Here is a 23,792-nt window from a genome sequence, read left to right as displayed (position 1 = left end):
TGTTAGCTCAGGTGAAGCCGAGCAGGCAACAGGCTAGGAGCTCGAGTCGCATTTCGCATTATTCGAGTCGAGTTGCTAGGCAGATTACGTGGGGCACATCTGAAAGTGCCCCATCTCCCAATGTTAACTTTGGCCTGTGTGGTTCACGTTCATTGGTGTGTCCATGGCAACAGCCTTAAGCTTGCACCGCTGCCCCACAGAGCAGAGACCTCTATTCAGTTTGAGTTTTTGTTGTACTCTATGTGTGAGACCTATGTGACTTTTTGTTTTGAACAATGTTCCATATTTTGAACTCTCTTGTATTATGTTTGTAGGTTTACTTGCTATCTCACAGTTATTGTGTAGTATATGCAAACATATTCCTATTGTTTAATTTGTGTAGAGTCTAAATTTGTAAACAATCGACTGGAGGATATTGTTATCTGGCTCTTTCTGTCAGAGATGGCCTCCAAAGATATTCAGGGTCCGGCAGTTCCCAATGAATCATAGTGCTCACAATGCTTGTCTCCTCCGGTTACACAAAGACGTGACGAACTGAAGTTCTGCAGAGAGAGTGACACAGCAATGTGCTGCCCCGAGGTCATGAAGTACAGGAGACATTCACAGCCATACAGTTGATTGCATAGCAGACACAGAGCAAGTTTCCCACCTTAGGTCAACATGTACATTGCAGTTAAAGATGTACGTGACATGTGAATTGGATTTTTGTCATAATGATAAAGCCACACCCAACTACACATTGAGGAGGAGACAATAAAGACTGGATTTATCACCACCAAGCTAATACAACCAGATCATTGACAGCCACCTGCAGATACAGAAACACATCAGCAGCATTGATGTGAACTGTAGCGATATTAAGCTCCACATCTCCGGCCGTGGTTCCAGGTCGTCTCTATCTCACTTTGACCTTGCATGTCTGCATGATTGCACAGATTTCACAACAGATACAAATTAAGTAGGAGACTAAATATAGACCATTTTTCTGAAGGACCCCTGAGCCAACCTGTTCCGAGGCGGCACTGATTCTTGGGGAGAGAGAAAAAAGAAAAAAAAAGTTGGCACACGTTGCAGAGACGTTGAGAGTTTCAATGGTTGAACAGGCAACAAGTTTGTGAGGAGAGAAAAACAAACGTCAAACCTCCAGGGAGGAAACACGCAGCCACAGATAAGGAGAGACGACAGAGCAGGAAGACAGCAGGCCTTGAATGTGCTTACTGTGCAATGCTGCACACCCACTCACACACACAGACACAGGCATTGTACACTGTAACTCTTTAACCAACAGACTTTTTTAATTAATAATCTATTATACAAGGTAGATCCACAAAAACACAAATATACACAATGATCCATGTGGCGTACAAATTACCTTTAGAGAACAAAACAGTGCAAACATCACAGTATCTATAAACTCCATTATGGGCACATGTAATTTTAACAAAAATTATACATGCAGAAATTATTTATTTCTAATTGAATCCAAAAAATGTAAAAAAAATAAAAGAAACAAAAATATATTGTGCCAGACAAATAAACATACTTTAACTATGACTCAATTGCAATGTGTTTGGTCAATTTTTCAGGTTCAGACCTGAAAATAATAATATTTTAAGTAAATAATTTTGACTCAATGTTTGCATACAGTTAAGAGAAAATATGGAGTCTATGTAATATAAAACATTCAGCTATTATTTTACAATGCACACACACATATTGTATCAGAAATGTCTTCAATTATATTAGAACAATACAAAATCTAAAGTGCTACTTTAAAGGACTCAGCTAGGAAACAAAAGCGTACACAGTACAAAATTCTAAATCAAAGCTTATCGAAGGTACAAGAAGAGCTTCAAAAATTAACCATAGTCATTTCTTTACAGCTAATATAATGGAAATCACAGCACAGTAACTAACCTGCAATCAATGTCACTTCCCCCCAAGTTTCCCTGTCTGGATATAAAGCTTAACTTTATCCCCAGATTAAAACTGAAAATCTCAAATAAAGTATTTTTTCTTTTATGCCTAGAGCCAGTCTAGGTAATGTACAAACACAGGCTCCAGGCCTGAATAATGAGTTCCTGAGTGAGGGGGTCATTTCTTCTCCAGAGAAGAAGAATCAAGTATTTTTTTAACCTGATTAGACAGTCAGATGTGGAGTTTACCACATTGGACTGAGCAAAATACTTCCAGCAATGTTATAATGATATTTAGCAAATATTCATCCATTTCAGTCAATATGTGACCAATGACCATGCTTCTGCTCTACAGTATGCTACAGTGTTAGCAGCTGGAAGACGTCATTATGTCCGGGTCACAGGCTGATAAAAGCCAGATTCCTGCATTAGCTGAGGATCATGCAAGTGCAGCTTGATTCCCAGAGTAGCTTTAAACAAAAAAGATTATTTTCCAAATGCATCTGAACAAATTTAGCTGAATGTTCATTCTATCAGACAACTAAGGAATCTTGCTCCCTCAAGAACTTGGGGCTAAATGTACTGGGGTCTTTTGACAGAACTGCTGACCCACCACCATCACCTCTGAAATCCGAGTGAAGGCAAGTTTTAAAATCCAACAAGGTGTGTTCTGTGAATTTAACTCATTGTGCTTATGTTAACCATCCTGTGATGTTTGATTCCAAAGAGTTCTTATTGGGGCCACGTTGTAATTCACTCTTCAGCGGATTTCCCAGCAGTTACCACAACTGAACAAACTTTGAATTTACAGTGTCCATTTTATCATTTACATTAATTGGAACACTTTAATTCTACACAAAAAGCTTGACCGCTGGACCGTCCTACTCCCTTTTCAGTCCATTCAACTCTTCTCCGGGGCCTTCAGCATGTGTTGCCTGGTCGATCCGGTGCTGTTGCTGCCCAGAGCAGAGCCTCCAGCCTGTTTCCTCATCCACTCCAGCATGTAGAACCGCAGCATCAGAAGGAAGCCTGGGAGATCAGACAACAACCAAGATTTATTTAATTGCTCTAAAATTCATGAATCAAACGCAGGCAGCCGGTGAGAACTTGTTTTCTTTCTGGATAAATTAAATTAAAATTATTGTGCAGTATTTTTAACATCTAAATCAGCTTATATGAGGTATTTTGTTGAAGGGAAATAGCCTTTGACCGCTTTACTTCTGCTCAAATAACTGTCACTACTGACAGCGAACTAGCCTGTTCCTCCAAATCAAAGGCATGTTGTTAATCTTACTAACTGATAAAAAAACGACCACATTTGCAACCTGTACTGTAAGCTGCAGTATTTTTTGTTTGATGTTTGAGAAAGTGACAGATCTTCTTTCCTGTCTGTGATTTATGTCAGCCTGCTTTCATTGGTTAATGCGGGTTTATGTCGGAGACGGTTATCATTAAAAAAAAAGTTTCAGTGAGATTACATTCATGAAGCTTCCCTTACTCAGTTCTGCGCCAAAACGTTTTTTAATTAAGGTTTTTCAGAGATTTAAATATTTGTGTCACATGTTAACTACTTAGCATTTACATTTTCTTTCTGAATTTGTGCAGCAACAACAGGGTTAACAAGTTCCCACATGGACCTGAATCCAAAACAAGTGTTCTGCACGTGAGAGGAAACTGCTTTTCTTCTGATAGACGACAGTGACTGAAGGTCATGATTAACCACATGGTCATTGTCTCATTCCCACACTGATACAATGGACATCTGACTCACCGATACACAGACACCAATGTCTGAGCCAACAATCCAAACACACAGAGTCTCTGATCTGCTCTGATGGTAAAGCTACAGAATAGTCTAAACAAGTTGATATAAGTTTTGATATAAGTTTAGATATATACTGTGTAGCCACTGTTTCCTAAAAAAGAGGTTAACAACATAATATAAAGCCAAAGTGCAATCTGGACTGACTGAAGCCTGTTTTGTACTGACCTTGAAAGGAGTTGAGGATGCAGGAGAGGAAAAGAACCAAGTCAGAGAGGGGACCAAAGTCCAGGAAGGTCAGACCCCAAGATGTTCCGAAGAGGCAGCTGAGGCCCCAGATACTGAGAAAAGCCACACGGTTCTGCTTCCACTCAACCCTGGGACGGATCTTCCTGTAGACGAGGCAGAGCATCACGATGCCCGACAACACCAGGATGACCAGGATCGTCATGGTGGTGAAATAGTGAGCCAGCAATGCCTTGTGGTTAGCTTTCATCCAGCACCTGTTGAAAACAAATAATCCCAGAAGGTGGAAGAAAATTGCTTCAGTTCTTTTTCCAATACAGACATCTCATCATCCTCTGCAGCTGTATTTAGGATCTTCTCACTATCCTGGCATAACAACGTTTAATCCTGCTTACATCAGATAAGGGCTGGAGACGTCCTCGATTGGCACCACCTCTCTCAGTCCATAGATGTCACCTACTGCAGCCAGGATGACAGTAGGAACAGCAGGGAGAACTGGAAAGGAAATTTGAAAGGCCGCATTTGAAAGGGGCACACGTTAATGTCAACGCCCAACGTTTTAAAGTAAAGTAAACCTTAAAGATTTTACTTCAGACACTCACCGAAGCCGACCAGGTTCCATATGTAGGGCTTTGGGGAGGGGGTGAAAACCATGTACACCAACCAGAATGTGTGGAACACTTCTATACCCATCCAGGTGAAGGCGCTGAGCAGGCTGTAGTGGAGGCCCGCCCCCACCCAGGTGCACAGACCCTCCCCGCCCACATTGGCCAGGACCCCAGTAAAGAAGAAGAGCAGGTTGAGGGCGGCGAGGGACACGGCTAAGCCCAGGTGGATGGGTATGGACCGCTCCTTCGATCGCCTGCTATAAGGGAGGATGGAGAGAGAAAGAGAAGTTTATCAATTATTCAAAAATTATATTACTTTCCTTTTATTTTTGGTACATTCGTCATTATAGTGTTACCTCTTCCTGCAGAGAAAAGTGATGAGAGCCACACAGCTGATCGCAGACACGGCACAGCCCAGAGATGTAATTGCGGTCAGGGCCAGGAGATGGCGCACTGGTCGAGGCTCCAGTTGCTGTCATGGGCACACACAGCAAATAGAAACTAGCTCTTCATACACAAAAATATGAAGTGTATACATTTCTATGTATCATGTGTGTGTTTCTTCACATCACACTGAAGATAGCGTCTCTGTGTAAAATCATCTAGAGATGTTCATGTGAGTTCTGAGTTATGTTAATATTGTTCGAAATATAGATTTGTTGTTTCTGCATCTTATTAATTAGTTTGTTTGATTCTTGAAAAAGAAAAATGGCGGCATGTGTGCGCAACTCTCTCACCACCAGTACGGAGAAGTAGGTCAGGTGGTTACATAGACACTCTGTGTTCTCTTCTCCTCTCTGCTGTGTTATACACCCATCCTCCAACCACCTGACCTGCAGTGGGTCTGCACACAGACAGTGACGGGTTAAACAGATCTCATTCTCATCAATGGGTTGGGCAGTAAATACACCAGGAAACATGTTACATGAATGAAATTATAAATGCTCTAAAGGCTTCCTACCTTTCCTGGTGTCCCATGAAACACATTTCCTTGAATGCATTTTCTGAAATAAAGACAAAGAGATGAGCTGTAATTATTTCCCTTGAAAATACATTTTGCTCTCTTTTTCTTCAAAATGTCACATTGTAAAACCTTTTATTTACACAAAGTCTCTCTCCCAGCTCCCATCTTACTGACTATTCAAATCATTTTTATCATCAACACCACTTTTTTTTGGGGGCGCCCTTAGCTCAGTTGGTAGGGCGTCCCCCCCATGGGCCTCGGCCAGCAGCGGACCCGGGTTCGATTCCAGCCCGCGGACGTTCTCTGCATGTCACTCCCCTCTCTGCCCCATTTCAACTCTGTCTCCAAACTATCAATAAAAGCATAAAAATGCCAAAAAATAATCTTTAAAAAAAAAAAACACCACTTTTTTTAAAAAAATATTTTGCTTTATTTTCCCTCTATTCTCTATTTTGGTCTCGTAAAGCACTATTGTGTATTTATATTTAATATTATTTTATTCATATGAATGTAATATTATTTTTAATCACATTAACAAAGTTATTACTACAGTATTTGATTTAGTAGTGACTGAAACATCTGGTACTGTAAATATCTGAAATGTGAGTGTGAGTGTGAGTTAAGAGAAAAAACGTAGTGGTTTCTGTGTGTTCTCTGTAGGAACACGTCACGGAACTGAAACACCATCTGCAGCTAACCCACATTTGAGAAGTTGTGTTTGTTACAGCACAAACCTCAAAGTGACAGTACATGTGTCCCCAACTGTGTCTCAGTTTGAAGGGGACGCTCTAAGCTCAAGAATATCCAGAGGTGTTGTTCAAACCTGAGCCAAACACGGACTAAGAAATACTTTTCCTGAAGTAAACCCACATTTTCCGATGTGGATATTAATACTGACTAAAGCACAAAGACTTACAGGCGTCATGGCGTCATGGTAAAAGTCAATCCTGATTGGCTCAGGCAGATCAAGGATGATTTCGTTCTCCACGGTAATTTCCACAACCTCACTGAGAATCCTGACCTTCTTGTGACCCACCTGAAAGACACATGCACACACACACACACACACACACACACACACACACACACACACACACACACACACACACACACACACACACATACATACACACACACACACACACAGTTAACAGACCTTCACATACTCATTTGTTTCAAAGTCGTAGCCTGTGGACTTGAGACTAGGCAGACAGGCAGGTGTGTGAGGCTCAGCTGCTCATGTTGACTGAGGACAAACAAAGCCTCACCTGGAATTCGGTGTTGTTTCTGAAGAATGTGCAGACTACTTTGGTCGTCGTCTTCGCAGCTTGTTTGAGAGCAGTTGGGAGATGGACAGTGGCGGTGGGCTCTTGAAATACACCTTTAGTGACCTGAAGAACAGAGTATATGTAGAGTGGACACTGGACAGTTAAAGACGGCTCAACAGGGTTTGGGTAGATTCATCTTTAAGACAAAACACGAATGGTAAACATGGGAACTATCAGCCACCAACTGACAAATCATTGAGCATCAATTCATTCCTTTTTTGGGCATTGAAAACATGAACAGATCAAATGCACAGATCAAACACAGCAGGTTGTACCTACAGCTGAAAGCCAACCCTGGTGTTTGATTTCATTACCAAACAAACAAGTCGGGATGGCTTCAGAATGATTTAGTTTAGAAACATGATTGGTGGAGACAGAAGAGGGACAGGGGTGGATTACACATTTCACAAGGTACTTTCCATGAGGCATATAGAGAAGACATAATTACTTTATGGACGTTTTCAAAATGTGTGTGCTGTGTTTGGTTATTTGTTTGCTCACTGAGTTCTTTGTCTCCTGTTTTATTTAAAACTCCTTTACTTCTTTCCTTCTTAAATTCTTTAACTCCTGTCTCTGTCCTGGGGTTTGTCCTGTGTTCCCCTCAGCAGGTTGCATTTTCTGTTCTGCGCTACTACTGGTTCAGTTTTTCCCTATCCTCAGCCTTTTGTTCGTTGTTTTTTTTGGGGGGGGATTTTCAGTTTGTGTACCTGCCTTCCTGTCACTCTAAGTCGGTATATTTAATTATATTTTGTTCTTTGCTGCTAAGTCCGTCACCTTCATTTGGTTCCTTCAGATATTAAATCCTGACACAATTATTGAAGCCCTGGCTTCAATAATTGTGTCAGGATATGAAAAGAACATATAAAGGATATGGAAAAGAACATATAAAAGGTTGACCTAATTTCTGATTATTTTGTGTTACAAAATACTTGAGTACATTTAACAAAGTATAGGAGTGTTCTTATTCTATCATAAAATACAGATTTATTTGGATAAACCATCAAACTTCGAAAATTGAAGTTCTTAATTTATGTGATGCGCCCTGTTGATGGTGTTTTTAAAGTGTGTTATGAGTTAAAGCTTTTGCTTTCTGAAAGAGAATAGTGTGTTCTTGTGTTTGGTTGAATGATCTTATTTAGAGACATGTATGAACATGTATTGCTGGTGACAAATACAATCCTCATCGTCCATAAGAGTTATTGTAAAAGGGTGAATATGCCTTTCTCTCTGTTAGGGGAGAAACAAACTGGATTTTTTTTCATCTATGAGGCCCTTATTGGTCTTTTACCTCTGATATCTCCTATCTATCATCAGACAAAACAATATATTTATATCCTTAGGGCAACTTAAGTTTTTTATCAAAACTTATTTTGCCCTCAGCTATTGTTTTAGTTGATTCCTTGGTTTTAAAGGTTCAGTGTGTAGAATTTTGTGACATTTAGTAGTGAAGTTGCATGTCCCAGCTGAATACCTGATACTGAATATCACTTTTGCTATTTGGCAAATTAGACTGTTTCAAATTTGACTTGCGTTGGTTATGCAGACTGTACGAGTTTGGAAACAGTGGCTTCAGTATTGATTGATGCTTTTTAGCAATTGAAAAAAACAACTGCAATTATCCAGTCAACCCAGGATGTAGGAACAATAGCAACAAAAGAATTGAGTTAAAGCTTTGACAGGACATTGTACCACCGTGCTGCTCTGCTCCTGAGTGTGCATCACAGCCTTGTGGCCCTAATTAGTAGACCGTGTGTAGATTGCTGGCCACTTATGCACATAGCTCTATTTTAAGGTAGTTTGGAGGAAAATAAACATCAGCTGTAAACATACATCCTCTACTTGTGAGTAAAACGGAGCTACCAGGCACTTTCATGTGGTCAAGCTATCACCTATTTTTGTGAACTAAATCACCAACGGCCTCCGTTTGAATGAAAACGTACTGTCTTGTTTGAAACGCTGCTAAGCCACTGATCCAAACTGAAGAAATCTGCCTCAGAGGTAAAGACGCCTACTCCCTCAAGTGGGGTTATCAAGACATTATCACTTTAATGAACCACTGCCTATGCAACCCTTGTGAGAGCACGGTTGTGTTTAATGCTGGGACCTACAAACCTGAAAAAAGTGTTCAGTTATTTTCTCACACAGATGTATTTTATCTTCTCTTTATGCCTCGGAGGGAATGTTCTTTGTTTTGTTTTAAGTATGAGGTCAAAATGAAATCAAGACAAAACCAGTGTGGCCACAGACACAGCTAATGTGGCCCGTGTGGACTATACTATTGGTGACACACAAAAGAGCTGCCTCCCATATTAGCATATAAAGACCAAATGCGACCGGTGCACGACTGCAGTGTAGCCAGCACAGGGCTGAGAGGAGGGTAAACCGATCCTTCCCCATATACGCCTGCAGTCACTCATCAAAGTCAGTTTTGACAGTTTGGAGGCAGGAACAGTAGCTGATGCTTCCCTTCTACCATTGTTTACTTTGAACACTCCAGTTCCCTGCCTTCCACTCATCTCCTATCACCCTTCGTGGCGGCAGAGTCATCAAGAATATGTCAGGGATATGTTGGAGTTGGAGAATGAAGAGGTATTAAGCCAGCTAGTGCCATAATTCTCTTAACACAAATAAATACTGCACAAACAAAAATATAGGGGAAGGAGATTGTAAGGTCAGAGGTAGGTTTTTCTTGATGTCATTGAAGTTGAGATGGGACATGATATAATGAATGCAGCAGGAGACAGTGTTCAGGTGAGAGGTGGCGTGGGGTTAAAGCATGCAGGGGGCAGGGAGAAAGGTATCAATTCTGCTGTGGAAATCATGTTTTTGTTTACAGCACATTGACACCAGTGTCGGCCCTGTACCACCAAAAGCTCTCTTGACATCTTCGTCAGTATAATATCAACCGCTCCCTTCCTAAGACATTTGCATTCTAACAGCAGCTAAACCAACAACAAAGTGATCCCACTAACCATTACTGTCTTTGTGTATCCATAGTGATCTTCTCAGACCATTATGCTACAAAGTCTAACAGTTGAAAGTGAGCCACACTGTAGCACTGGGCAGATCCCTGCACATAGTTCTTCTGTCATAATTACTCACTTATCACATTTTGAGTAAGTAAGTAAGTAAGTCATTTTGTAATATCTGATTAAAAACTACAGAGCTTCGCCATATTAAGATATGAAACCAAAAAGTTGGTATTAGTGACCTTGGTGTAAAGACTTATGTCTTTATTAGAACCCAAGGAACTCTAGACTGAACGCAAAATACAGGCTGCGAAAGTTAAAAGCTGTTAGTCCTAAACTGTGGTTTAGGATTATTGCTTTAAGTTTGACTTTCCTCTAGACTGTAACAGTGAGTCATGCTGTTGGTGTGTTTGTCTTACGGGAGATGTGACGTTGTAGCCTTTGAAATCATCGTTCATCTCCACCTCAAAGCTGGTAGCACAGGGATCTTCAGCATTTTCTCCATTCCTGGACATACACACAGACACACACACACACACACACACACACACAATCATGAGGAACTGGTTGGTGGTCAGGTGGCCATTTGAAGAAAGAAGTTTATCTGTGTACCCCCCCACCCGAGTGTACTTCAAAGTTTTGTTGTCCTGTAAATGGTCAGGTTTACGTGGTAGATTACTGTTCTTAAAGTTTCACAACAGTGGCCTCAGCAATTAACACAAAGCCATAGAAGGGAAGGATGATGACAAACACACCCTGTCAAGCTGTCATTCATTCATTTGATTAAAAAACAGGAAATTACATGTTGACTTGGGTGGATCCTCGTCTCGTTTGATTACATAAGTCTTCTGCAAAAAGAAAGATACACAAAATAGCAATTTTTAGTTGGTCAAGTTTAACTAGAAACTGTGTACTTAAACAAAAATCACAAATTTGCTTTTTAGAGCAGAGAACAATACAGAATATCTTCCTTACTGCAGCTGATGGATTCCCCATTGAACTTGAAGGCGATGAGCGTTTTGTCGGTGATGACGTCTGTTTGGATTCTTCCATTGGCGATGCCGTAGTCGGCCTCGGGCTCATTGGGGCCCCGAGACAGATCGGTGCAGCAGGAGCCCTGCAGGCTGGTTGGCCTGCACAGAGTGTGGTTTTTTTCTCTGATCTGTGCAGCACAAATAAGAAAAACAAACACAAAAACCCTTACTATAAACAAAGAATTCAAGTACAGATACTGCAGGTTGGCAAGAAAAAATACTCTTGATGTTATTTTTTTTTAATTTATTTTGGCAGAACAATGGACTTGTTTTGTCTATAACCACGTTATTGAGCCAGATGATGGGGGAAACATGACCTGTGTTATATTAACTTTTTCTTATAATATGTAATATAATTTTGGAGCCACTGTGTGCAAATATATTCCCCTGATTTACCTGCAGCTTCAACTGGTCCAGCAATGGTTCCCAGTACAGACAGAAGTCACTTTCCTCGGGTCCCAACTGTTCGAGGTGAATCACATCAGACGTGCTACACTTGGCTGTGATCTGCCCTTCGACAGACAGAGAGCTCTTATTGGCTGAGATGGAGATCTCCTTGCATCCTGGAGAGAGGTTGAAGCTCACGTCCAGCGACTGTTTGCCATGACGCCAGGTGCCGCAAAACTTCAAGCTCTGGTCGTTTTCACTTGAGCCTGAAAGGAGACAAAAGGAGGCTTGATGTTTGTTTTTCCTGATCGTGATCTTCGTTGTGCCAACTCTCAGTAATCAGTGCAAGACCAGAGACAAGGGCAGGCTCATTCACTGTGGAGCAACCTCCCTCTGTTGATCACACATACAGTACATTTCAGCTTTGTGCTTTTCTGTCTCTAGACCTTTTACACAGGTTTACAAAGAGCATTTTACAACCACTATGGTTTTGAATTATATCTTAACACCATTTCACAAGCTCAATATCTGATTGAGCCTCAATGGAAACTAGGGACGGAATCGGCAGGGACCTTCCGATACGATAATATCACAATACTTAGGTGGTGATATGATCAGTATTGCGATTCTGTGGGTATTGCGATTCCATATTGGAAACCATAAACCACACCTTACATCAGGGTACTGAACCTCACACAGCTCTTTGTACACTGCACTAGAGGCAGGTATGTCTCTTTCTTCCCCCCTTATTTAACATGCCAGACCTCACGGCAACACAGAGGAAACATATGGCACATGTATGAGGTCTCAATCATATGATGTTTTTGTCTCACAGACACGGGTGCGTTTGGAGAGGAGTACATTGAAACACAATTGTATGAATGAACATGAGGCTAAAAGAATAGCAGTTAAGATACAAATGTTTTAGCTGTTTGCTTACCCTTGGCGAGGAGGATGGTCAAGATGAACACAACCCTCAGACTATCTGTCAGCCGGGACTCCATTGAAACTGCAGCAGGAGAACAAAGAGTCAAATGCAGTTGCACAAAGGGAACTGATCTATAATGTCGTTCTGCACAGACGGGGAGTGTTGTCCGTGCGCTAAAAACGAAACCCCACGTTTGTGTCCAGTGTACAAAGCTCATTTCAACACAAGCTAACAGTATCTCTTATATTCGTTCTATGTGCAGACACAAATTCCACAACAAACTCCAGAACAGGTCTGACATAATAAAATGTTTTCTTATTTGTTTTAAATGACAGTGAGCTTATCCAGACCCCTGCTCCTACGCTCTCTTATCAATGAATACAAATGAGTTCGGGCTTAAAATACACACAGGGGACCTCTCTATGCTGTTATCAATGGAAACACTCTTTCCCTTTTGAGTGGTACACACACACACAGCTCTCCTTATTAGGACTTTGCATTGACTTTCATTCATTGTTGACAGCCTAGTCATGAGCTGATGTCATCAGGTGGTATCCAATAGGGCTGCACGATATTAGGGAAACATGCGATGTGCGATAACGTTGTTGAGTGTTGCGATGTAATCCAGAGCATGAACGCAGGTTACATGGAGTCGCATTTATCGCAGTGCAAGCAGTCTTTGATACCGTTGTGTCTGTAGATTTGAGATGTATCGTGCAGCCGGGGTACCCAACCTTCACTGAGTGTTTCCACTACTTCCCCAGGACACTCTCCAGCTGGTGGGCCTGCAATAGTGGCCAAACACTGCCCATCAGCTCACAGCTCACAGCTTCCAGCTTCCCTCCTTCCTGCCTCCTCCTCCATCATACCAGCTGCTTGATTCTGAGTCTTTTCAAACAGGCCAGGAGCAGATGACAGCCACCACCTGCATTTCAGTGGGAAACCTCGGTGGACAATCTCTACAGGGAGCCAGATCTCCCAACCCTTGGCCCTGCACTCTACAGCCAGAGACTTGTGCTTAATGGCCTTTCTCTCAAGGGCTTCTTCACAGCCCTCCTCCCATGGCAGCGTGAGCTCTACCACACAAACCCATGAACAACGACAAGTTCACTTGTTCCCTATAGCATACCGATTGTTCTTGTTGCAGGGAAATGAGTAATTGCAGAAATTACAACACAAAAAGTTCCCAGCTAAAAACACACCAATTTGCATCATGAGTTACAGAACGTGAGAATCATGTGGGCGTTACCATACAGCTCTGTCACTAAACCACGTGTATTGTACTTTCATATTTTCAATTTCTACCACGGATGCCTACTCATCCATCAGTTTTAATCACACATCTTTGTCATCGCACTGAATCACCTTATCTTTCAGTGCAACACTGGATCTGTGACTGTGTGGAGTTACTGTACGGTCTGTGCGAGAAAGTGTGGACACATGATGAAGATGCTGTTTCAAAGGGGAAACACAGCCGTCGCGGTCGCCCTCAACATCACAAGACAGACAGGAACCAGTTCAACCACAGACTAAGCAGAAAGACGGGAACAGAGCAGAAAAGACAGAGAATAAGAGAGAGAAGGGCTGCAGAGCTCAGGGGGTCAGCCGCTTATTTATAACCACGTCTGATGAAGCTCACACCTGATACTCCAGATGAATCCTTAGTCTACCACACAGCAACGCACACACTCACACTGATAAACCAACACAAACAGGGGAGGGTGTTGAAGCAACACTGAGAATTATTCTTTTACACCTTTAAAGGGGACATATTATCAAAGGGGGGTCTCGCTACATGGCCTTGGACGAGTGAGCTAACGCTAGCCGGGCTCCAGTGGCCCGGTTAGCTCGCTGCTGCTACCCGTCAGACATTTAAGTGGCCACATAAACAAGGGACCCCCGGGACACCTCTAAACGTTGACTCAACAGTGTGGAAGGATGCTGCTGCTGCGCCAGCTCAAGCTCCCACTGCTCCCACTGCTCCCACTGAGGGGCTGCGCTGGGGAGCTGGGGCTCTAACAGCCAGGCTCACCGGGGGGTGAGGGGGGCGGGGCACTACAAACAGGTCAATGAGGGGGGGCTGTTTTAGACAGGGTAAAAAGGTGCTGTTTTAAATGATCCTTGTGGTATTTTGACCAAAATATGTTACAGACATTTCATTAAGACCCCAAGGAACCATATCAACCGTGGTAAAATGGGCATAATATGTCCCCTTTAATAATTGTATAATAATAGATATTTTGCTTGCTAACCTTAAGATGATATTACAATCTTATAAGAAGCTGTCAGGAAACTCCTTGCAGCAAAGTGTTCCTGTGGAATTCATGCGTGGGCTCAGTGGTCGCTGCAATATTAAAATGTTAGATCTCTGACTTCTGTTAATCAAACACACAAATGCCTGTAAAATTCATTCCTCTGGCTTAAGTCTACTCAAGCACTTCCATTTCAAACTTAAGTTTGACCTATGCATCATAGAAAATAGGTTAAATCATTAAAGACAAAAAAAAAAAAATTCTTACTCACATAATGACATGTGATATTTCAATATTTAAACAGCCATCAAATACTGAGTTCTTCTAGCTCAGAGTTTACATTGTGAAACGGACTGATCCTGGCTCAGAATTAGATCAGGATTAATCTGATTTGTTAAGATCACTCAAGTCAGGCTTGGACAGCGTTGTCTTTTCAACCTCTAGTCAGTCTCTTTCTTATTTGATAAATATATCAGCGCAATTGGATGATTAAAAGAAATCTAGCTTCTTCACGTCATCAAAAGTTTACACACATTTATGATAACATAATTACAATACAACCATTTGATTATGGACCATAACCTATTTTATTCATAATAAATGATTAAAATATTAATTCTGTACAACCGAGAGAGATCCAGTGATATCTTTACACTTCAGTTTAAGTGCACATAGTGAAACTGTCCCAGGCTTCACATGACATGACTTTGTGGTTTGGGCACTTCCCTTTTTTGATCTTTCAAGTTCAGCATTAATCATTTGTGGGAAAAGGTGCTAAAATGTGACGCTGCAGTGGCTTGTGATACTGAACAAATACATAAAGGTGTTATACACACACACACACACACACACACACACACACACACACACACACACACACACACACACACACACACACACACACACACACACACACACACCACAGCTTGCAGAGAGGGGCAGGGTGAAGCAGTGGTTTTCCAAGAAGTAGCTGTGAACTGTAAACTTTTTCCTCGAACAGGTTTCTCATTTGTGAAAATATAATGTGAGATACAATGTCGGGAATGTAAAGCTACAATTTGATCATGAACAGTAAAGCTCATTACATCACCTCATGCTTTATATTTACATATATCTGAATGATGACAACATAGGTATGACCAACAGCACTAACATTCGGTTAAGTTACTGAAGCATTACATTTGCAGTGTAAGGTCTGTGATATAATTCAAAACAATAATAACTTTTCCAACTTTTCTATGTGGTTTTGAACAACATCTCACTGCATCCCTTTCTACTGTACTGCACCCACCAGCTCGTCTCCCCATGTCCCCCTGTGCTACAAGTTGAGCTAATGGGCTCAAATAAACATTTCCTGCTGATCAATTTCATACTTTCTCTCGAATGACTCAGTGTGTACATTTCTCTGACACTAAATTTAGACCAAACAAGGCGCAAACAGTCGAGTTCTAAATGAGACGATGACACATCATTTTGAAACGAGCCTCGTCTTCATCACACTGGTGGTGAATTTGCACACGGCTTTCATGTGTGACTCACGTCAGCCTGACTCAACCTTCTGGAGCTCTCTGACCCTCGACAATATACTGATGGAGAAAGGCCCCCACTTCAACGAGGCAAAACGTTGAACCACTGTCACCCCACCCACAGACAACAACTGGTACGATCACACAGTGGAAGGTTCAATTCCCTGCACACGTCCGAGAGAAGCAGCAACTCTACACTAGTCTGTGGGGGTCTGTGTTAACACTACGAATAAATGCTCAGGGTATGAATGGATGAGTGGGTTAAACCCGATAAAGTGGAATTTCCTATCCATGACAACAAGACATTACTCTTTCTCACAAGTCTAAATTCTCCCTGTCTAACACTTTCACACTTCAACTGGCTGAAATACCAGGACTTGTAAACTAACTCTCTCTCTCTCCCTCTGCACCCACACCCACTCTATTGTCCCTGCATGGCACCCAGGCACAATCATTTCCCCTTTTGTTATTACTTCACAGCTCTCATGTTTATGCGTGTGAGCGAAAGCCACAGACAAAAGCTTGCATTAAATGGATGTGTGTGTGTGTGTGTGTGTGTGTGTGTGTGTGTGTGTGTGTGTGTGAGTGTGTGTGTGTGTGTGTGGTTGAGATTGAGACGCAGACAAGAACGCTGCTGACACACAGCAGACTTAGCATTTCTCATTTTTCCGCACCGAGCTCAGGCTCAGACTAGGAAACCTGCCGCTCCGCTGCTCGCGTCACTCCTACACACATACAGACCGACGTGGGCCTGATATTGTTTTTGTTTGCGCGCATGCATTGACACATTCCTCCAGCAACCCATGCATGTGTGAACGAGACAGGGGCCAAGTAGAGACCCCCCCCCCCATCACACATCCTTTCGCTTGTTTTTTTTTCCAGTAAAATGTCTCATCTCAGGGTTCTGACTCACTCAGTCTCATACTAATCATCTTTTCAAATCTTCAAATCCGACATGACGCACTCCTTATTTGTACAGCACGTTTCTGGACAAAGTCAGTATTAAGGCACGGTGCTTCACAAGAGGAAAACTTAAAAAAAGGTAAAAATGTTTGCAATATAAATAAGTAAAATCAATAATAATTTAGCCGGAGATGAACGTTTTAAAGAGGAATGTTTTAAGTAGAAATTCAAAGCGGTAACAGATGCAGCATTTCTGATCTCAAATATAAAGACATGGACAACACTGTGTAACTCCTCACATTTTAAAAAGGATTTAATATTTGAAATTAACCTCGAACAAGCTGTGATGGTTACATTGTTTGAAGTAGACATTTCAAAACTTACATCACAGACAATAGAAACAATTTTGGATATGGAGAAATTTACCATTGCAATTAGAGACCACATAAAACAATGGAGTAAAACCTTATAATGGAATAATAGACTTAGTGAAATAGCAAACTACTCTGGTTTAGTCTAGAACATGCAATAAATAGGTAAATATTTATTGCCTTGGCTAATTAGTTTTTTCTTTTTCTTGGTCGATCAATTTTGTCTTTCTGTAAAAAAAAAAATTGTTATCAACTAAAAACGTATACCATGTTAAAAAAAAATGCAATGGTGTAAGAAGTAGATAAGTGAACGGACGAATGGGAGACGATAATGGAATCATTGCAAGAAATAGACGTTTCACTCTTATTTTGTAAAGGTAGCATCAATGAGCCTTTAACATTCTGGTTGAGGATGTGTTAAATTAACACATTACATCATATTATATTATACTGCATTACATTGCATATTGCAATCGGACACTGTTTACTGTTTTGCATTTTGCATATCACTCTTTACTTCACTTTTTACATCTTTTATTTTTTATATATTTTTATTCAGAAATGTTTATGTCAAAATAAATGTTACTTTGTATAGATATTGGAAAAAAGTGAGTAAATAATAAGTAAACAGTGAGTAAATGTATACTGGTTTTCTATTTTTCAATGCTTTCCTATGTATGTTGTATTTATTGCGTTTTTATGTTATTGCGTTTTTATGTTTCTATGTTAATTGTAAGCACCAATTACCAGAGCAAATTCCTTGTAGGTGTAAACCTACTTGGCAATAAAATACTTCTGATTCTTCTGATTCTGATTCTGATAAGTTTCTCAAAGAGCACATATGTATAAGCAGCACAGCCTCCCAGCGCTCCAAGCATGGCCCATGCCTGCTAATAAAACGCCCCAAGGCTCAACCGTCCAAACTGCAGTGTCATGTACTACAGAGAAACAACTGATCTGGCTTTAAAGTTCGAAGCTGCAGATCAGATCTCAATTTCAAACCCTGTGAAATACATAACCTGTTTTCAGTAGCATAAGGTACCTTTAACAAACCACTTCCTGCACTTTCAAAGGTTTTCCACAGATGAGTGCTTTAAATTTGAGCACAAATTTTCTGTAGCTGTTCACGCACCTCAATCTAAAATTGAGGTGTGTGCCTCCATGCAGATAGAAAATGTCTCTTCTATCTGCATGGAGAATTTATTTATAAACTTTTGTTGCACAGTACATTTAAGATACAGGTACCAACAGCTACACCATTATCTTGCACCTACATCTACAGTAGACTGAATACAGAGTTTGGGAGTTTGTCCTGGGACAGATTCAGTCGGCTCCTCTGCACGCAGCAGACTGAAGGAGCAAAGAATGCATGTGCATGGAAGAGTAATCCCGGGAACAAAAGCTGCTCTTTGTTGTCGGGCCTCAGAGCTGAAGTGACAGCGAGCGTGAATAAGGGTCAAAGATCAGGGGCTGGTTCGTGGCTGTTCAAGTCGATGGCTCAGAGACGCGCACACCCACACAAACAGTTCACTCTCCCTGCACAACACAACACAAAATGAAAGGCCAGGTATTGAGGGTAAAGACTACTTTGAGAAGCTGCCTTCACATTGTACCATGAGTGCCTTTAGCTCCGTGGTAGATAGTATTTTCATTTTCCGGGTTTAAGTTCCAGCTATTTCGAGTTCCCACCGAGAGACTTAGGCAGAAATCAAACGAACGGTGCTCAAAAGCATCCCACTTGTTCTTCTGAAAGTTACACCCTGACCTTGTTTGTGTGTTTTAGTTTTGCCTTTGCACATTGTGTCGCTGTGGGTAGATTTCCCTGCGCAACAATGTCTAGCGCTGCGGCTGCCAAACTGCTCACAGACAAGATTTGTTTTGTTCTCCTACCCAAGAAAGCTGGCTGCTGTCTGACATGTTGATTTACAGCACGTAGCACGAGCGGCTCAGGACCTGTGTGTGGGAACGGCACACAGCTACAGGGGACCCTTCTGAAAGTGAGACTCACAACATCTAATTGAAAGTAATCAGAATGACTAGACTTCTCTTTTCGTCTCACCAGCTGCAGCAAACACTAAAAGCAGGAATGAGCATCGAAGACCCTCTACACAGATACGTCTCAAGTTGAAGTGGAAGACTAGATGGGATATGGCGCATGTGGAATGCTCCCTAGGCTACAATTGTATTAGGACCTTGCATTCTTGGTGATAGCACCATAGTGATGCCGTGTGTCTGCGTGAGTGCGTACGAGTTCCTTTATCTGTTTCCTCATGTCCTCCGTGAGGAAATTGGAGGAGCAGGTGGAATGTAGCAGATATTTCCTTGGGGGCTATGAATAAATCAATAAAACAACACACACACACACACACACACACACACACACACACACACACACACACACACACACACACACACACACACACACACACACACAGACAAAAGCCAGAATATTGTTAGGACTTAATCACCCCCAGTGTGGCCTTATAAGTGTTGGTCACGGGGTTCCGTCAGCCATCAGGGCCTTTCTTTTCCTCATTATAAAAAAATGAAGTCAGCACAAAGGAGAATGGGCTTTTTGCAATGAGTCACACATCCTCAGCAATTTGCATTTCAAGCCATGCTGTCTTCAGGAACAGAGAATAAAACTCCCTTTTCAGAGCGGGTAACTGAATGCTGTGTTTTGATTGTGTTTAGTCTGGAAACCGCAATTCGCAGCTGTAGAAAGAGCACTGAAGAGGTGCTGCTGCCTGTGATGTCTGCCCATCAAAACCAGTAACAAGACAAACATCTTCCACTACTGCAGGGAGGGGTTTCAGAATGAAACGCAAATAATTCTGAAATCATATGGAGCCGACACTACATTTGTAATACAACAGCAGAGTGTCACCTAGTTGTTACACTCTACAGGCCAAATTAAATAATATGAAATGAAATAAAATCTAAAACTATATATAGTTTCTCCATAATGAAACAAATCGTGTATAGAACTTTATTTCAGTGTCCTGTATATTGATAGATGCAAGTATAAATATATAAATATAGCACGTATATTTATATATTCAAAATACACACAGACACATCATCTATATGTCTATACAAATAATTGAAAATAGATAGAGAGATGTATAGATACTAATGTTTTTGTATTTACGATTGAAATAGTGTTACATGTTTGAAAGAGCTCACTCACAGAGGTGGACTGGTGGATTCGTGATGAGTTGAAATGGATGTGACCGCTTGAGTCTGAGCGTCCTATTTGAAATGAAGGTGTAGAGGTGACTTACCGGCGCTAGTTTCCCTGTCGGCGTGTCTGTGATGCTGTGATCCTCTTCAGTCAGGTACAAGTCCAGACCAGACCCGGGGAGAGTCCGCGCAGAGATAAGACTTCACTTCTCTCACTCTTTTAATTCTTCAGATCATTTCTGAGACGCTCCTCACACGGTGACAAATGTTTTCACAGTGGAGAAAAGAACGCAGCGCGGAGAACCAGAGGCCGGGCTGACGTGTGAACTGTGACCGCCACACGGAGAGTCTGGCCGGGCTGCGACTGACTGTCAGCGAGACCGAGGTGTGAGCGCAAGCTACCGTAAAGTTATATAGTGAAAGGGAGCTACTTCCGCTAAGGACCTTAACAATTAAACGGTCAAGTCTTATAAGAAGCTGAATAATAGATGTAGAAACCTTCTATTAGAATAATAATAACAATAACAATAATAATAAATATTATTATAATAATTATTATTGTTATCATTTCGACCAATTGGTTAATTAAGTTGTTTTTATCTTTTTCTTTCTTTCACCTTCTGTTCTTTCTTTTTCATATTGTGAGATAGGGTGTTTTTTTGTAAATATTTTTCTTGATTCTTTTTAAAGAATAGTTAATGCATTATTATAGTTACTATTACTATAATGGTTGTTATTATTAACTACTATCATTATAATTATTATTGTTTTGCCTCCTACTCCCCCTGTGACCCTCTAAAGGATAAATGATAAAGATAATGGATGGATGATTACTATTATCAGATATCCTTTCAGCGTTTGCCCCTGAACGGATGCTCGGCCTTTATTTTGAAGAGCCGAGCATCCGGGTTTTCCTGTGCTGTCTGTTTGGCTTGACTGTTGTCAGCTCAGCAAGGTGTTGAGCGGAGAACAGACATGGTGGCTGTGTCTGTGGGCAGAGAGGGGGGGGCTGCAGGGCTGTGAGTGATCACTGGTCGTTCACTTTCCCCACTCTGCATCGCAGAGTCAGTGTAATAACCCTCTAATGTCATCGTTATTGGCCCATAACACCTCATTGTATTAGGCGTTTGGTGTTACATCCTCCCCCTATTGGATTTATCTTATACATTGTGATAATGGTTGTGCTGTTCAGTCCCACAGTTCAATACAGGAAAATACATTACCCAGCTCCAGCAGTTTATCTTATCAGTGACCCCAGAAGTATTTTATCTTCCTTCATGCCAATCTTTGACTTTGATATCAGTGTGTGTGACACTGTTTGGCCTGTGCTACTTCAGTGCCACAGGCAGCTGGCACGCTCACTGGTTTTAGTAGTAACCTCAGACCACAGCTTCATCGTGAGGTTGCTGCATGTTGGTTTTATATTGTTCTTTGGTGGGTGGTGAGCCGAAGACACATTTCCCCCTTAGCGGTCAATAAAGATATATTATTTTCTATCTTATTTTATTCTATTCTATTCTGTCCTATTCTATTCTATTCTGTTGTAATAGTTACAGTTTCTTCATTTTTATGTAAATCATCCTGTGTTTCCTTGCCAATACATTTTGTCCAGTAAACCACATCCGTGATACAGCTGAAGCTGCAGGGGATAGTTAATGTTTAAACCCACTCATTATCTGATGACATTGTTCCTGCTCTCCTGATAATTAAAAGCACAATTAAACGCCACTCTAAACTCCTGAGTTTAGACAAATGTCTTTTTTTGAAAGATAAAGAAGAGAAATGTGGGGGAGCGGGAGAGTAGGAAATGGCTCGATTCAACACCTGGCTGATAGAGCCTGATAGTTTGTGTGTGTGTGTGTGTGTGTGTGTGTGTGTGTGTGTGTGTGTGTGTGTGTGTGTGTGTGTGTGCGTGTATGTGTATGTGTGTGTGTGTGTGGGGGGGGGGGGGTGGGGGGGGGGATGGGTGTGTGGGTGTGTGGGTGTGTGAATTACTGGATCAGGATTTGTCAGTTGAACTGTGGCTTGAGAAATAAAGGGCTCACTGTCTTGGTGATGACAGGTGCGCTTGGAATATCACACATACACACAAACAACACACACACACACACACACACACACACACACACACACACACACATACAGGTTTGTGCAGCCATCTTTATTAGGACCTTAGGACATCCATTCATTTTGGACAGCCTAACTAAAACCTTAATGTGCCTCACCTTAACCATGACCAATTCATGATTGACCCTTACTTTAACCTAACCACATTTCACATCTCACCATCAAACTTAAACAAAACTTCAGGAATGGTGTTTTGCCAAATTAGGACTGGGCTTTGGTCCCCATGAGGTCTACCAGTCCTGACAAGATCAGTGTTTATTCACAAAAATATCCTAAAGAGGCAACAAAAACAAGTACACAGACACACTTCATCTTCATATGCTATAAACAATATTCTAACAGACAGTGTTGGTGACTGCAGCCTTCTTTACAGTAATATATTAACCATTAACCAATAAGTGTTAACAGGGCAAGGTGCAGCAAATGTCTGTGCACACTTGTGAGCATAAAAACAATGTCATACACTTGTGTTATGGCCCCTGAGTGTCTAACGCTATTTCCAGTCAAAAGCTCCAAGTATGGTCAAAAGAAACCGTGTGAGCCTGAACCTGAAGAAAATACTTTTTGTTGTCTGTTATGCGGCACAAGTTACATGAGCGTCGGCCTGATAGGTAACATAAACAGCACTTGGTGTTTCAGTCACTTTCTAACATCTTGCTGTTGTGGTTTCCCACCAGCAACCACTAAGGAATTACATCCAGAAATCCAATCTCACGTTGATAATGAAGGGTTGTGTCTGTGAATGTCTGATTCCAGTGTCCGTGTGTAAACAACCTGCTCTGAGTAAGACACAACACAATACATGAGCTTTTAACAATAATACACTGTACATGCTGAAAACATATGCAGGTATTACTGCACTTACAAGGACCAACATGCTAATAATCATGATGCATTTCTCCCGATGCAAGCTCTGACTTGATGTGCATTCTCTCCGCAACTGAACTTTGACCATAACCTATAATCTCACCTCCATGCAATGCTCTCACATCCTCAAACTCGAAATCCTTCAAGTATCCCAGAGTCAGTCTCACTGAGGACGTTTCAAAAAGCACAGACTTGTTTTCCAGACCACTCATACACACACTGTTCCTGTTAAATTCAACAACAATGACCTCCGAGGTTTCGGGGCCTCAGGGTCACACCCACTGTTCATTCAATGGCTTTACAACACTATCATAAAAACAAGGAAAAGGCACCATTCACCATTCACACAACAGTTTTACAGTGGTTTAAATCAGCTCTACACCTTTCACATGTTCAGCCATTTATACTTTAGAAGTTTGTG

The 23,792-nt window shown here is 41.4% G+C and overlaps 1 protein-coding gene across 1 annotated transcript; it reads right to left on the bottom strand.

Moving 5' to 3' along the window:
- Window positions 1-1,274: 1,274 nt before the first annotated feature.
- On the bottom strand, window positions 1,275-20,771 carry adgrg1 (adhesion G protein-coupled receptor G1). Its single transcript, XM_053419744.1, has 15 exons — window positions 20,479-20,771; window positions 12,155-12,223; window positions 11,224-11,480; window positions 10,769-10,955; window positions 10,596-10,641; window positions 10,213-10,300; window positions 6,765-6,887; window positions 6,413-6,532; window positions 5,494-5,536; window positions 5,270-5,376; window positions 4,889-5,004; window positions 4,527-4,789; window positions 4,320-4,419; window positions 3,907-4,181; window positions 1,275-2,945 (listed from the first exon to the last, which is right to left on the bottom strand). Exons 2-15 carry the CDS (start codon window positions 12,216-12,218, stop codon window positions 2,818-2,820), a joined length of 1,917 nt encoding a protein of 638 aa, XP_053275719.1. The 5' UTR covers window positions 12,219-12,223; window positions 20,479-20,771; the 3' UTR covers window positions 1,275-2,817.
- Window positions 20,772-23,792: the final 3,021 nt, after the last annotated feature.

Source organism: Pleuronectes platessa, chromosome 1 (genome assembly GCF_947347685.1).
Source record: "Pleuronectes platessa chromosome 1, fPlePla1.1, whole genome shotgun sequence".
NCBI lineage: Eukaryota > Metazoa > Chordata > Actinopteri > Pleuronectiformes > Pleuronectidae > Pleuronectes > Pleuronectes platessa.
Note: the sequence above shows the minus strand (reverse complement) of the source record. Positions and strands in the feature narration are given on the sequence as shown.

Coding starts and splice junctions, on each gene's coding strand:
- adgrg1 (XM_053419744.1), bottom strand. CDS start 12,218: ATGGAGTCCCGGCTGACAGATAGTCTGAGGGTTGTGTTCATCTTGACC. Junction 10,642..10,768: donor TGGGGAATCCATCAGCTGCA/GTAAGGAAGATA, acceptor TTCTTTTTGCAG/AAGACTTATGTAATCAAACG. Junction 5,377..5,493: donor TTCATGGGACACCAGGAAAG/GTAGGAAGCCTT, acceptor GTCTGTGTGCAG/ACCCACTGCAGGTCAGGTGG.